This window comes from Astatotilapia calliptera, chromosome 3 (genome assembly GCF_900246225.1).
Source record: "Astatotilapia calliptera chromosome 3, fAstCal1.2, whole genome shotgun sequence".
Lineage (NCBI taxonomy): Eukaryota > Metazoa > Chordata > Actinopteri > Cichliformes > Cichlidae > Astatotilapia > Astatotilapia calliptera.
Window position 1 is genome coordinate 49412003 of NC_039304.1, and position 13612 is coordinate 49425614.

Sequence of the window (13612 nt, forward strand, 5' to 3'; positions counted from 1 at the left end):
CGTTTTTAGGGTTATTGAAGTTTGGCTAGCTGGTAAATAATGATGTGCTACATGACCGCTAGCGACACAGCTATGCTAGCATAATATAGACACGCTAACTTTTTTCCACTCGATAAAAGTTAACGTGAGTGTTCTCGGTGGTCAGAAACAAATGTAATCGCATGGCAGGATGCTGTAAACGGACCAAATTTCAGCCAGGAGAACAACTGAGATAATCCATCCACAACACGAGGTTAGTCATTCATATACTGCTGCATGGGCTGGGCTGTACTTACATCTTAAGGTTTTAAAAACCAAGCTTAATTAAATGATTAGCGGTAATAAAAGCCGAGGGAGGTCAACAGTGATCACTGACTGAGCTTTTTGTTATGTGACAGCAGTTTGTTATGTGCAGGCAGGAAAAGGACCCAAAGTGCAGACTCCAGAGACAAACATAAACTCAAACAGCTTTAATGCTGAACTCAAACAGAACAAAAGTAAGAATCCAAATAACTTACACAGGCAGACAAAACACACAGCTAGATAAGGGTAGATCACAACACGAACAAACTGAAACACAGGGCTTAAATACACAGAGGGAGCAATCAGGGAATGGGTAACAGGAGGGAAACACAGCTGGGGCAAATCAGGCCTAATAGACAAAGGAAGCAAAACCAGACACATTTACATGAGACATGGATTTTCAGAGTAAAACAGGAAACATAACACAGACTGAACTATAGACACTAGTGATGGGATTTCCGGCTCTTTTTAGAGATCCGGCTCTTTCGGTTCGGCTCACTAAAAAGAGCCGGCTCTTTCGGCTCCGAACCGGCTCTTCAGATTGTTTTGTTGCTTTAATTAATTTATTATTAACAATAATATAAAATTATGCACAAAAGGAATTACTAACGTAAAAAAAGTGGTTTTATTTATATATGTTTATATATAAATATATGCGGTGGCCCATAGAGACAAAACACGTACAAACTCCAAAACACATTTCTAGCATGAACTGAACTTCCAAAGCAAAGCTACTAGATCACTTAAATTACACAATTGAAAGCATGTATGTATTGTTTGTGTATTCATACACAAGCACTCATATATATTCAAATAATTTAAAAAAAAGTTCATTTACCTGTTACTACCACACATCAAATCCGGTCGTTGGTACTTGCTGGCTTGTGTAGCCACAAGATAACAAAAGCTCAACACTGCGCCCAGCATCCTGGAGCACTTCTGTTGTCTTTTGTACCTGTTTTGAGTTTTAATATGCTTCTAAGTTTTTACGTGCTTCTGAGTTTGTACGTGTTTTGGAGTTTTTACGTGTTTTGGAGTTTGTACGTGTTTTTACGTGTTTTGGAGTTTGTACATGCTTCAGAGTTCTTACGTGATTTGAAGTTTATGTGCTTCGTCTCTAGGGGCCACCATAAATATACTTTTATTTATTCACTCCACATAAAATGTAATAAATAAATCATATAATACAAAAACCAACTATTCACATTTAAACTTTTAACTATTTAAATTTTCAGCTTTTTCCTTTTACAAATTTAAAGTGAAAACAACACAAAACACTGCAAACCACAACACAATTAAATATAAATTAAAATATGAAAACATAAAGAAGATGCATATTCTCTGTCATATGGGCCCGCATGAATAAACTTTCTGAATCCTTTATCATCTGCAACCGAAAATAGTTGTGGATGATTACTATACCTTTCTAATGTGACGTTGTTGTCCCTGGCTCTCTTTCTCTCTCTCTCCCTCTGGCTCTGTTCCTGTGCTACTGAGTGTAACTACCGCCCCCCCCCCCTCTGCCCAGCGTAAAGCACAAGGCTCACGTGCAGAGTGAAGCGGAAAAAAAGTGCGAGAGAGAGAGAGGGTGAGAGAAAAAAAACCCCCACGTGACGGCTCGCGATAAGGAGCCGGCTCGCGTCGTTCACGTCAAAGAGTCGGCTCTAAGAGCCATTTCGTTCGCGAACGACCCATCACTAATAGACACAGACTCTGACTGGACACAGAAAGACAGCAACTAGAGAACACAGAGACTAAACTAAACAACTAAACTAACCCTAACCCCACCTAACCCTAACACAGAGTCTTTGGTTTCTCCAACAAAGAAACCAAAGACTAGAAATGATAAGTAACATAATAAACTCAAAAACCCTCGGTAAACGACCCAGGCATCCTAACACTTTTTGAGATTAAATAGAAGAAAATACAAAACATTAAACATGTTAACAACACAAAAGCCGTATTAAACGCAGACTAGTTTAGGCCCGGAAGTAGGATTCGTCACATCATCACTTAAAGACCGGATAGCATCATAATGATTACAGGACATAAGATTACTTGTTCTTATCACTTAATAATGCAGAATTCATCATATAGAAATAGAAAACTGAAGCTGTGCGCTATTTGAACACCTTGCATTCCTGCAGCACTAAAGGACTCCGTGAGAGACGTCTGTCTCGCCCTAGCAGCACCTGTCCCTGTCCACTCCTCCTCTTCAGTTCGCCTCAACATACGCTCGTCATATTCTGTGATATGATTTACTAGGTGTTTGACAAGGTTAGTGGTGTTGCCACAACACCTCCCTTTCTTGCCAAATATATCGCAAACCACGTCTTGGCTGTTTGTGGAGGCAAAATACGTCCGCACGTGACTCAATTTATGCTCAGCCATTGTTGTGAGTGTGCACACCAAGAGCTGCAACCCATTTATACAGCCATATTTCGCACATGACAATTAAAGGCAAGGAAGAGGAAGTAGTTCCTTTGAATGTAGACAATCCGAATGATATAGTTTCTTTCCACTGTGTTCCTGTTAATGATAAACTACAAATCTACCCTAAATTACTAAAATATCGATATTTTTAATATGAGATTCGATTCTTGAACATAAATGACTGATATCGGAGGAATCGATATTTCAGTATCCATCTGCACATCACAACCAAATAACCCCACCCTTTCCTACTGGTCGAAAAATGTACCATGTCGACCAATCAAAAAATTATATGGCAACATGGCATTTAGCTTTTTAGGAAAGGAGGACGTTTTAGGAGTGACGGCAGTGTTTTGAGATGTGAGAGATTTGCGACGTTTAGAGCAAATCTCGTGTAGTTAATGTGTAGTGTAGTCAATAGTTTTGTCATGTGTGTCAGAACAATGAGGACACTACTGAATGTTACAGGAGTGATTCAAGCCTGCGGGTATCAGGCTGTTGTTCTCCTTTATCTCATAGTGGACAGAAATAATTTTTTGGAGTGACACAAATAATTTGTGTGGCATCAAATTTTATGCAGAACACCTGATTGTTCTGTAAATAGTTTGACATGTTTATTTATTTATTTAAAAAAAACAACCTTGGCTGCATTTTTAGGTTAACAGCTGCAAAAAACTTTGTTAATTGCATAACTCACTTACTTATTTGATGAAGTAACTATATAATCAATTGCCCAACATTGGTCATTATTTATGTTAGGATGCCCAGGGTTTTGAGTTTATTATATTATTTATCATTTCTAGTCTTTGGTTTCTTTGTTAGAGTTCTATTTTATGGTTTATGTCTCTGTGTCTGCCCTGGACCCACATCTCTGTTCCCTCTGTTGTAGTGCCTGCCTGTGAGTCTGTGTCTGTAAGTAAAGTCTGTGTTATGTTTCCTGTTTTACTTTGAAAGTCTTTGTGTCATGTAAATGTGTCTGGTTGTGCTTCCTTTGTCTCGTTAGGCCTGATTTGCCCCAGCTGTGTTTCCCTCCTGTTACCCATTCCCTGATTGCTCCCTCTGTGTATTTAAGCCCTGTGTTTCAGTTTGTTCGTGTTGTGATCTACTGTTTATTATGCTGTGTGTTCTCTCTGTTTGCCTGAATTTGTTTTTTGGAGTCTCGGTTTTGTTGCCTGTTTTGAGTTCATGTCTTACTCTGGAGTCTGCACTTTGGGTCCCTTTCCTGCCTGCACACAGCCGTAGTGATGGGCAGATGAAGCCCCATGAAGCACTGAAGCTTTTCAGCCAATCGGTTCACCCCAACGCGAAGCTTCATGAAGGTTCATTTGCTCTAGCAGGACACCTACTGGATGTAAAAATAATAGCTGGCATGAATTTAAAGAGTGTGGCATTTTGCACACAGCCTGTAAATGTCATCAACAAAAGGAGTGTGTAAAACATCTATATTGTAGTCATGGCAGTATGGAAAATGATCATTTGGAAATGCCTAAGATGGAAATGATCATTCACTGTGAGGTGAGGTGTGGACATTGGGTGTGCTTTTGTAACATTGAGGCAAGGACAGTGAATAATGTTTAGGGGACACATCATTGGTTTTTATTTAAAAACAACAGTTTCTCCACTGTGGCAGGTCGTAGGCGATTTCTTCTTTTGGACAATATTTCCCCTGCCTTTGAAAACACTCGCTCACAGGGCACAGATGAGGCAGGGGTACACAGGTATGTCAGTGCTAACTTATATAAGTGAGGGTAGACATATTTCTGCCTCCCCCAGTATTTAAGGGGGTCCTCCAGCCTTCCAATATTTGGCTCCATCATGTACCGTTGGACCTCAATATTTGCGTCTGCTGTCACATTTTGTGTCTGTGTCTGCCTGACACTCTCATCCAGGCGACGCCACAGGTTGTTACCTAAACAAAAAGGAGAGTCTCATGAGATACTACCAATTCAATTTCCAATACAATGTTATTTCTATAGTGCCAAATAATAACAACAGTCACCTCAAGGCGCTTTATATTGTACAGTAGATCATACAATAATAGATACAGTGGAAAACCCAACATTCAGTTTATATAAATGCAACTACAATGCAATAACAATGGTACCGTGGGAAACAGCCTCAACAGATTGTGACGTTGATGGCTGTGGTGGTGGTGCGGAGGAAGAGGTGGTGGAGGCCCTCATTACGGAAGCACATTCTGCTTTCAGTCTTTTTTCTGCTTCGCTAGCTCTTGTAGGGCTGAGAAACCCGAGTTTTCTGAACCTTGGGTCCAGCAGTGTCGCAAGGAACATAATGCTCATGGTCTGTATTTTATCTAGCCTCTCTCTCAATAGCATCCTCAGCATCTGAGCCAGAGAAGATCCAATGGATGGTGGTTCTACCATTTGTTCATTGAGGCAATGATCCAGCATAGTGAGCAAAGGTATGACCTTTGACCCAGACACCCTTTTTTCCTGAGAGAGCTCAGTGGTTGCATCGTTAAATGGTGCTAGGACAACCAGACACTCTGAAATTATACCAAAATCCGCAGATGACAGAGGTGGGATGTCTGTTGTGAGACTTGCCAAAGCAGCACCCACTGGCTCCCTTTGCTCAAAAAGTCTTTCCAGCATATTGTAAGTGCTGTTCCAGCGGGTTTCCACCTCCTGTAGTAGTTTGTGTTGAGGCTTCCTTAGTTGTTCCTGCACGACTGAAAGCCTCTCCTTACAAAATACAATTTGAAAAAGCATACATTCGATTGTCAAGGGAGCAGAACTATACACATAAGTAGCATTAAAGAAACTGTAATTAAGCCACTTAAGAAGTTACCTTTGCAGAGGTACTGCTCCTGAAATATCCCACGATCTTCCTGGACTTGGCTCGGATGTCAGAGAGCTCAGGGGTCTGGTCAAGGGCCTTCTTCACCACTAAGTTCAGGGTGTGAGCTATGCATATGGCATGTTTAAGTCTTAGCTCCCTTGCACAAGCCCCCATGTTGGCAGCCCCATCTGTTACTAGGCATGTGACTTTGTCAGTAATTGCCCATTCTGCCATGAGTGTGCCTTTCACATGTGCAATGTTTTCTGCAGTGTGTGCATTAGGAAAATATTGCACTCCTAAAACAACGGTGTTTAATGTGCTGGACTCATCAACAAAATGGCAGGTGACTGCAAGATAGGCCTCTGTGTTGATGGAGGTCCACATATCTGATGTCAGACTCACAGCTGCTGCCTTCTCAATGCTGGCCTTAGCTTTCACCTTCATCTCCTGGTACCTGGCCTCCACCATGACTTTCAGGGCCTAAAGGAAAGTAGAAACATTTTGTTCACAAGTACGACGTGGCTGTGAAGCAGTGTGTAGTGTAGCTACACACTGAGGCTTTGAGCCTCAGTCCTGCCTGTTCACATTTTACTCTGTAGAAACTAAATGTTCACTGCTTTTATGACCTTTTTAGTGGGGAGAACATAACTAGGATTTAATGATTTGACAAATCTTTTAAATCCACTGTCCTCCACAATGCTAAATGGCTGGGAGTCCTCAATCACCATGCTAACCAGGTCTTCATCTATTTGAGATTGTTCTCCTGAGGAATGACAATAAAAACAAAGCACAAATATAAATATCACTCACGTCACTTATTGCATTGTATGATATTGTTATATCATTTAGTAACATTACAGCATGCTATATTATCATGGCATTTGATGGCTCACCTGGTTTTGCTCCACAATCGGTGTCCCCCTTATTCTCATGCATAGCTCTGTAGTGCCTAAGCATGGATGAGGTGTTGTTGTTATATCCCAGCTCCCTGGCACATAGCAAACACCTCACCTTGTACAAAAGTACAGACAGCTTAACATAGGTTTTATTGCACCATCAGTATTATGAAAATACATCTTCTGTGGAAATTTACATACCTTGTTGGGAGATATAAGCTCAAAATGTTCCCACACAGGGGAGGACATCCTTCTCTTCGTAGCTGGCTCCATTCTCTCCTGACTTTCTCTACTCACTCTCCTATACCTCCAACTCTCCAAACTCTCTCCAAACTGTCTCTAACTCTCTCCAAACTGTCTCTAACTCTCTCCAAACTGTCTCTAACTCTCTCCAAACTGTCTCTAACTCTCTCCAAACTGTCTCTAACTCTCTCCAAACTGTCTCTAACTCTCACTAACCGCAACTCTCCATCAAACACCCACATTTTGAATGAAGTCTGAGGGGTTTATATCGCTGTCATGGCTCGCGGCAACGTTCGAACCGCTTCCTGAACCAGTCACGTGGTACAGCCGGGCAGCGAGGCTTCGGACGTCATCATTTTCAGCTCCTCCCATAAATGAAGCAAGCCTCGATACGCGCTTCGCGGAAACGCCCCCTCCATTACTCAACACACGCTCCGAAGCCTCGATACAGAACGTCCCATCACTACACAGCCGTTCCATAACAATATACTGAATTTTGCAGACAGTATTGCAGGACTCTCTCCCAGACCAAAGACTCATACTCATAATACAAGTCAGAGTTCAAGTTATGTTTACTTCCAACAGTGTTAACAACACTACACAGGTATGTGTAGTAAAAGTAGTCTAACATAAATGTAATTGCTGTAATTTGATTATTTTAATAAACCATGTAATAGTGATGGCCAAATGAAGCTTTCCGAAGCACTGAAGCTTGTATTGAAAAACGGTTCATTACTCGAAGCTTTTCAACACAGTCCTCTCTGGTGACATCTGGTGGCGAATATTTTGAAGAGCAGCTTGAATCTGCAAAATAAAACGGACTGCTCAATCATCACTGCTCACTCAAGAGTGGAGTTCTCTCTGATATTAGGCCACCGTTCCGTTGCTTTGAACATGTAATTGGTTTTGTTTTCTCGATTGGGGGGGGCTGAAAAAAATGTAATGCGTATTTGCGTAATACATTTTGATCAATAAACTTTCCCTATTTAAACATGCACTATGGTGTGGCCTTTCTTTGCTCATAACTCCTTGATGTTGGTAAATACAATAAGTGAGCAATATATATAATATACATATGATAATGCACAGCAGATTATGGAGTATGTCCCTGCTGTGAAGTCCTGCCTCCATCTACTTGTCATTTAATCACTGGACAGCTGGACAGGTTCATACAAAATATTAGATTAGGCCAATTGTCGTATACACATTTTTGACCTAGGGGTGGGATTGATTGTGAACTGGAAAGGGAAAATGCTTAGGGGGCTGAGTATGTAGAATCATTTTGATTCGATACAGGATCCGATTCAATTTGATTGGAATCTGGAAAGTTTTGCCTCAGTCAGAAATATTACAATTCTGGTCATTTATCAGTATATATCCATAATTTCGTATCTATTAAAAGAAAGCTGACACATGTGAGACTTAATTAGAGATGTAAACAGAGAGTTATGAAACCTGCAGCTGCAGAAGCCAGCGAAGAAAAAAGAGGCAAACACAGCGCGGACCCGACAACACACCAAAATCTGATTCTGACGCGTCGGGTCCGCGCTCTGTGTTCACGTTTGTATGCAGAATCCGTAAACCTGCTCCCAGTTACTGTTTTAGCTGTATGGTGTTTGACGACATGTTGTGAGGTTTAACCTGATATGCTGGCGTTTCAGGCATAATAACGTTAATTTACAAATCGACACAGGATTGTAATGAATCAATATCACTTTATTCAATTTAGCATGGATTGTAATCAGAAATCAGAGTGCGAATGGTTGTCTGGTTGTGTGTTGGCCCTGTGACAGACTGGCGACCTGTCCAGGGTGTACCCCGCCTCTCGCCCTATGACAGCTGGGATAGGCTCCAGCGCCCCCCGCGACCCTGAAAAAAGGATAAGCGGAAGCGAATGGATGGATGGATGGATGTAATCAGAAAAGCGATAATCAAAACCCACCCCTAATCAAGAACTTGCAAAGTAAAAACATGATCTATGTCAGGTAGCCCTTTTGTTATTTACAGTTAAAAAGAGGATTAGTGTTACTGTGCGCTGGCTGAGTCTGTTTCTTTTCTTAGAAATAGTTTCTCCTGCCTTGGAGAAAATCCACTTGCATGGAACAGAAGAGGCTGTGGAGTGCAGGAACTACACTGCAAGCTGGTAGATATGCAGGTATTCCTGGGTCCTGCAGACTATCACCTAAAAACAATAAACAAAATGATTTTCTAAACTGTAGCAATGTAATTTACGTATAGTGTCAAATACATTTTTGTAGTCTTCATTAGCTTTAATTCACATGGAAGTGTTCCTAAAGTCATATGCTGTAATGATATTTACATTATGAAAACATGATTTTGGACATTTCAGGTGTTTCACTTTGGCAGATAAAATGAATTGAGCAAAATCAACTCAAAATATTCCCACACGCCAGAACGTCCTCTCTTCCTCGCTGGCTCCATATCTGTCAGTGGAATGATCACCTCCTCGCTCTCTATCACCATCAACACACTCCACGAATCCCGTGGATGATTCACTTCCTTATATCCGTTTGAATCAGGTACCGAAGCAGTTACGTGCGTAATGAAGCTTCGGACGTCACTGGTCACGTGACTTTTGCCAAACGAATCAAGCCTCGACACAGTGCTTCTGAACCAGTGTGTTGTTTTTTTCGACACAAGCTCCGGAGCGTCAGCTTCAAGCGGGCCATCACTACCATGTAACTTGGATGGATTCGATGCTGGCGTGACCACAGTGCACACGTCTGCTGTCACTCACAGTAGCTCAAGGGACCGCTCAGGGGGTTTGTGTGTTCGCTCAGACACATGAAAAATTAGAGGGATCATTGGCTACAGGCATCACCCTAAAACATGTAGCCTCATAGGCAGTGTAGTCTATACTGCAGGGAGAATGGACTGCCATACCCCTTATGTGTCTGTGAGCATGAGGGAGGGAGAAAAATGAGGGTGGAAAAGTATGAGTTGTCACTGACGAGAAACGGGAGATGGAAGCATGTAAATATGATAATAACCACTGCAGCCAATAAGAGTTCCTGACGAGCCCAGTTGATGGGACTGTACATTGTGTTAGTGTTTTCCTCTGAAAAATAAGTCCAGTTGGAGCAGCCTTTCAATGCCTCTCTCTGTCTCTCACCAGAAATGTTGACCCAGACAACAATGTAAAGCTAGGTTTCAGCTACAAGCCTGACACCGAACCCGACGTATTAGCCAGAGGTCCCTTTACTATGGTTCAGGAATTTTGTTTTTTTTATTATGTGCTTCGCATGTTAAATAAGAGCAAAAATTAAGACTGAGGTATAGTAGTGTAAAGTAATGTGTTAGACATTAGTGATGGGGTTTTCGGCTCTTTTTAGAGAACCAGCTCTTTCGGCTCCGAACCGGCTCTTCAGGTTGCTTTGTTGCTTTAATTAATCTATTAATAACAATAACATAAAATTATGCACAAAAGGAATTACTAATGCACTGGAACGGTTCGCAGCCGAGTGTGATAGTGATGGGATTTCCGGCTCTTTTTAGAGAACCGGCTCTTTCGGTTCGGCTCACTAAAAAGAGCCGGCTCTTTCGGCTCCGAACCGGCTCTTCAGGTTGTTTTGTTGCTTTAATTAATTTATTATTAACAGTATTATAAAATTATGCACAAAAGGAATTACTAACGTAAAAAAAGTGGTTTTATTTATATATGTTTATATATAAATATATGCGGTGGCCCCTAGAGACAAAACACGTACAAACTCCAAGACACATTTCTAGCATGAACTGAACTTCCAAAGCAGAGCTACTAGATCACTTAAATTACACAATTGAAAGCATGTGTGTATTGTTTGTGTATTTATACACAGGCACTCATATATAGTCAAATAATTTTTTAAAAAATGTTCATTTACCTGTTACTACCACACAACAAATCCAGTCATTGGTACTTGCTGGCTTGTGTAGCCACTCGGTAACAAAAGTTCAACACTGCCCCCAGCATCCTGGAGCACTTCTGTTGTCTTTTGTACGTGTTTTGAGTTTTTATGTGCTTCTGAGTTTTTACGTGTTTTGGAGTTTGTATGTGTTTGTACGTGTTTTGGAGTTTGTACGTCTTTTTACGTGTTTTGGAGTTTTTACGTGTTTTGGAGTTTGTACATGCTTCAGAGTTCGTACGTGATTTGAAGTTTGTATGTGCTTTGTCTCTAGGGGCCACCGTAAATATACTTTTATTTATTCACTCCACATAAAATGTAATAAATAAATCATATAATACAAAAATCAACTATTCACATTTCAACTTTTAACTATTTCAATTTTCAGCTTTTTCCTTTTACAAATTTAAAGTGAAACAACACAAAACACTGCAAACCACAACACAATTAAATATAAATTAAAATATGAAAACAAAAAGAAACATGCACATTCTCTGTCAAATGGACCTGCATGAATAAACTTTCTGAATCCTTTACCATCTGCAACTGAAAATAGTTGTGGATGATTACTATACCTTTCTAATGTGACGTTGTTGTCCCTGGCTCTCTTTCTCTCTCTCCCCCTCTGGATCTGTTCCTGTGCTACTGAGTGTAACTACTGCCCCTCCCCCTCTGCCCAGCGTAAAGCACAAGGCTCGCATGCTGAGTGGAGCAGAAAAAAAGTGCGAGAGAGAGGGTAAGAGAAAGAAAAAAAAAAAGAACACACGTGACGGCTCGCGATAAGGAGCCGGCTCGCGTCGTTCACGTCAAAGAGCCGGCTCTAAGAGCCATTTCGTTTGCGAACGACCCATCACTAGAGTGTGAAGCAGCGGGAATGAGGATCAGCACCTCCAAATCTGAGGCCATGGTTCTCAGCCGGAAAAGGGTGGAGTGCCCACTCCGGGTCGGGGATGAGTTTCTGCCCCAAGTGGAGGAGTTCAAGTATCTCGGGGTCTTGTTCGCGAGTGATGGGAGAAGGGAGCCGGAGATCGACAGACGGATTGGGGCTGCAGTAATGTGGACGCTGCACCGGTCCGTCGTGGTGAAGAGGGAGCTGAGTGTAAAAGCGAAGCTCTCAATTTACCGGTCGATCTACGTCCCTACCCTCACCTATGGCCACGAGCTGTGGGTAGTGACCGAAAGAACGAGATCGCGGATACAAGCGGCGGAAATGAGCTTCCTCCGAAGGGTGGCTGGCCTCTCCCTTAGAGATAGGGTGAGAAGTTCGGCCATCCGGGAGGGGCTCAGAGTAGAGCAGCTGCTGCTCCACATCGAAAGGAGCCAGCTGAGGTGGTTCGGGCATCTGACAAGGATGCCCCCTGGGCGCCTCCTGGGTGAGGTGTTCCAGGCATGTCCCACCGGGAGGAGGCCCCGGAGCAGACCCAGGACACGCTGGAGAGATTATATCTCTCGGCTGGCCTGGGAACGCCTTGGTATTCCCCCGGATAAGCTGGAGAAGGTGGCTGGGGAGAGGGAGGTCTGGGCCTCTTTGCTTAGGCTGCTGCCCCCGCGACCCGGCCCCGGATAAAGCTGGATGGATGGATGGATGGAATTACTAATGTTAAAAAGTTCGTACGTGATTTGGTGTTTGTATGTGCTCCAGGGTTTGTACGTGCTTCAGAGTTCATATGTGCTTTGTCTGTAGGGGCCACCGTAAATATAATTTTATTTATTCACTCCACATAAAATGTAATAAATAAATCATATAATACGAAAATCAACTATTCACATTTCAACTTTTAACTATTTAAATTTTCAGCTTTTTCCTTTTAAACCAATTTAAAGTGAAACAACACAAAACACTGCAAAACACAACACAATTAAATATAAATTAAAACAAAAAGAACATGCACATTCTCTGTCATATGGACCTGCATGAATAAACTTTCTGAATCCTTTATCATCTGCAACCAAAAATAGTTGTGGATGATTACTATACCTTTCTAATGTGACGTTGTTGTCCCTGGCTCTTTCTCTGTCTCTCCCACTCTGTTCCTGTGCTACTGAGTGTAACTACCCCCCCCCCCCCCCCCCACCACCACTACCTCCCGCCTCTTCCCAGCGTAAAGCACAAGGCTCGCATGCTGAGTGAAGCAGAAAAAAGTGAGAGAGAGAGAGAGAGAGGGTGAGAGAGAGGAAAAAAAAAATACAGCTCGCGATAAGGAGCCGGCTCGCGTCGTTCACGTCAAAGACCTGGCTCTGAGAGCCATTTCGTTCGCAACCGACCCATCACTACTAAGCACAAAGCGAGAGAGAGGGTGAGAGAAAAAAAAGAAAAACCCACGGCTCACGATAAGTCGGCTCGCGTCGTTCACGTCAAAAATCCTGCTCTTTTGTTCACGACCGACACATCACTACTAGAGACAAAGCACGTACAAACTCCAAAACACGTTTCTAGCATTAACTGAACTTCCAAAACAGAGCTACCTAGATCACTTAAATTACACAATTGAAAGCATATGTGTATTGTTTGTGTATTTATACACAAGCACACATATATATTTAGTATTTATTTATTTATTGTCATTGTCAAGAACAATGAAATTGCGTTTGGGGCTTCCATACAACCCAAAAAAAGAAGAAAATAATAAATACCCCTTAAAACCCAAGTGTACATATTTAACCCAGTGTGACTCCAATGCAATAAGACAATCCTTAGCAATAATGTTCGTAGAAACTCAGACAAAGACCTGAGAAACATGACAAAATACAACAATGCAACCCATTCAATATTATTGTACTGTGAGATATGATATCAGATATGATAGTTATCTATTTAAGAAAGAGAGGGGGGGGGCAGGAGGGGGAAAGAAAATAAAAATATGATGCACCAATGCAGACCAGTTCATTGCTATTAAGAAGTTGGATATGGTTATTGTCCGTGAGAGGGGGGCAGAGAGTTCAGGAGCCTCACAGCCTGTGGATACAGGCTGTTGGCCAGTCTGGATGTTCTGGCCTGTATAGACCTGTACCTTCTCCCTGAGGTCAGCAGATGGAAAAGGTGGCGCGCAGGGT

The 13612-nt window shown here is 42.0% G+C and overlaps 1 protein-coding gene across 1 annotated transcript; it reads right to left on the reverse strand.

The window, feature by feature from the left end:
* Positions 1 to 4223: 4223 nt before the first annotated feature.
* Positions 4224 to 6072, reverse strand: LOC113013557 (zinc finger BED domain-containing protein 4-like). Its single transcript, XM_026154567.1, has 3 exons — positions 5524 to 6072; positions 4820 to 5417; positions 4224 to 4624 (listed from the first exon to the last, which is right to left on the reverse strand). Exons 1-3 carry the CDS (start codon positions 5980 to 5982, stop codon positions 4302 to 4304), a joined length of 1380 nt encoding a protein of 459 aa, XP_026010352.1. The 5' UTR covers positions 5983 to 6072; the 3' UTR covers positions 4224 to 4301.
* Positions 6073 to 13612: the final 7540 nt, after the last annotated feature.

Bases quoted from the DNA above. Each gene is read 5' to 3' on its own strand.
- LOC113013557 (XM_026154567.1), bottom strand. From the start codon at position 5,982: ATGGTGGAGGCCAGGTACCAGGAGATGAAGGTGAAAGCTAAGGCCAGC. The intron at 5,418-5,523 runs GTAACTTCTTAA...GTATTTTGTAAG, and splicing joins GGAGCAGTACCTCTGCAAAG to GAGAGGCTTTCAGTCGTGCA. The intron at 4,625-4,819 runs GTACCATTGTTA...CTTTTTGTTTAG, and splicing joins TGTTGAGGCTGTTTCCCACG to GTAACAACCTGTGGCGTCGC.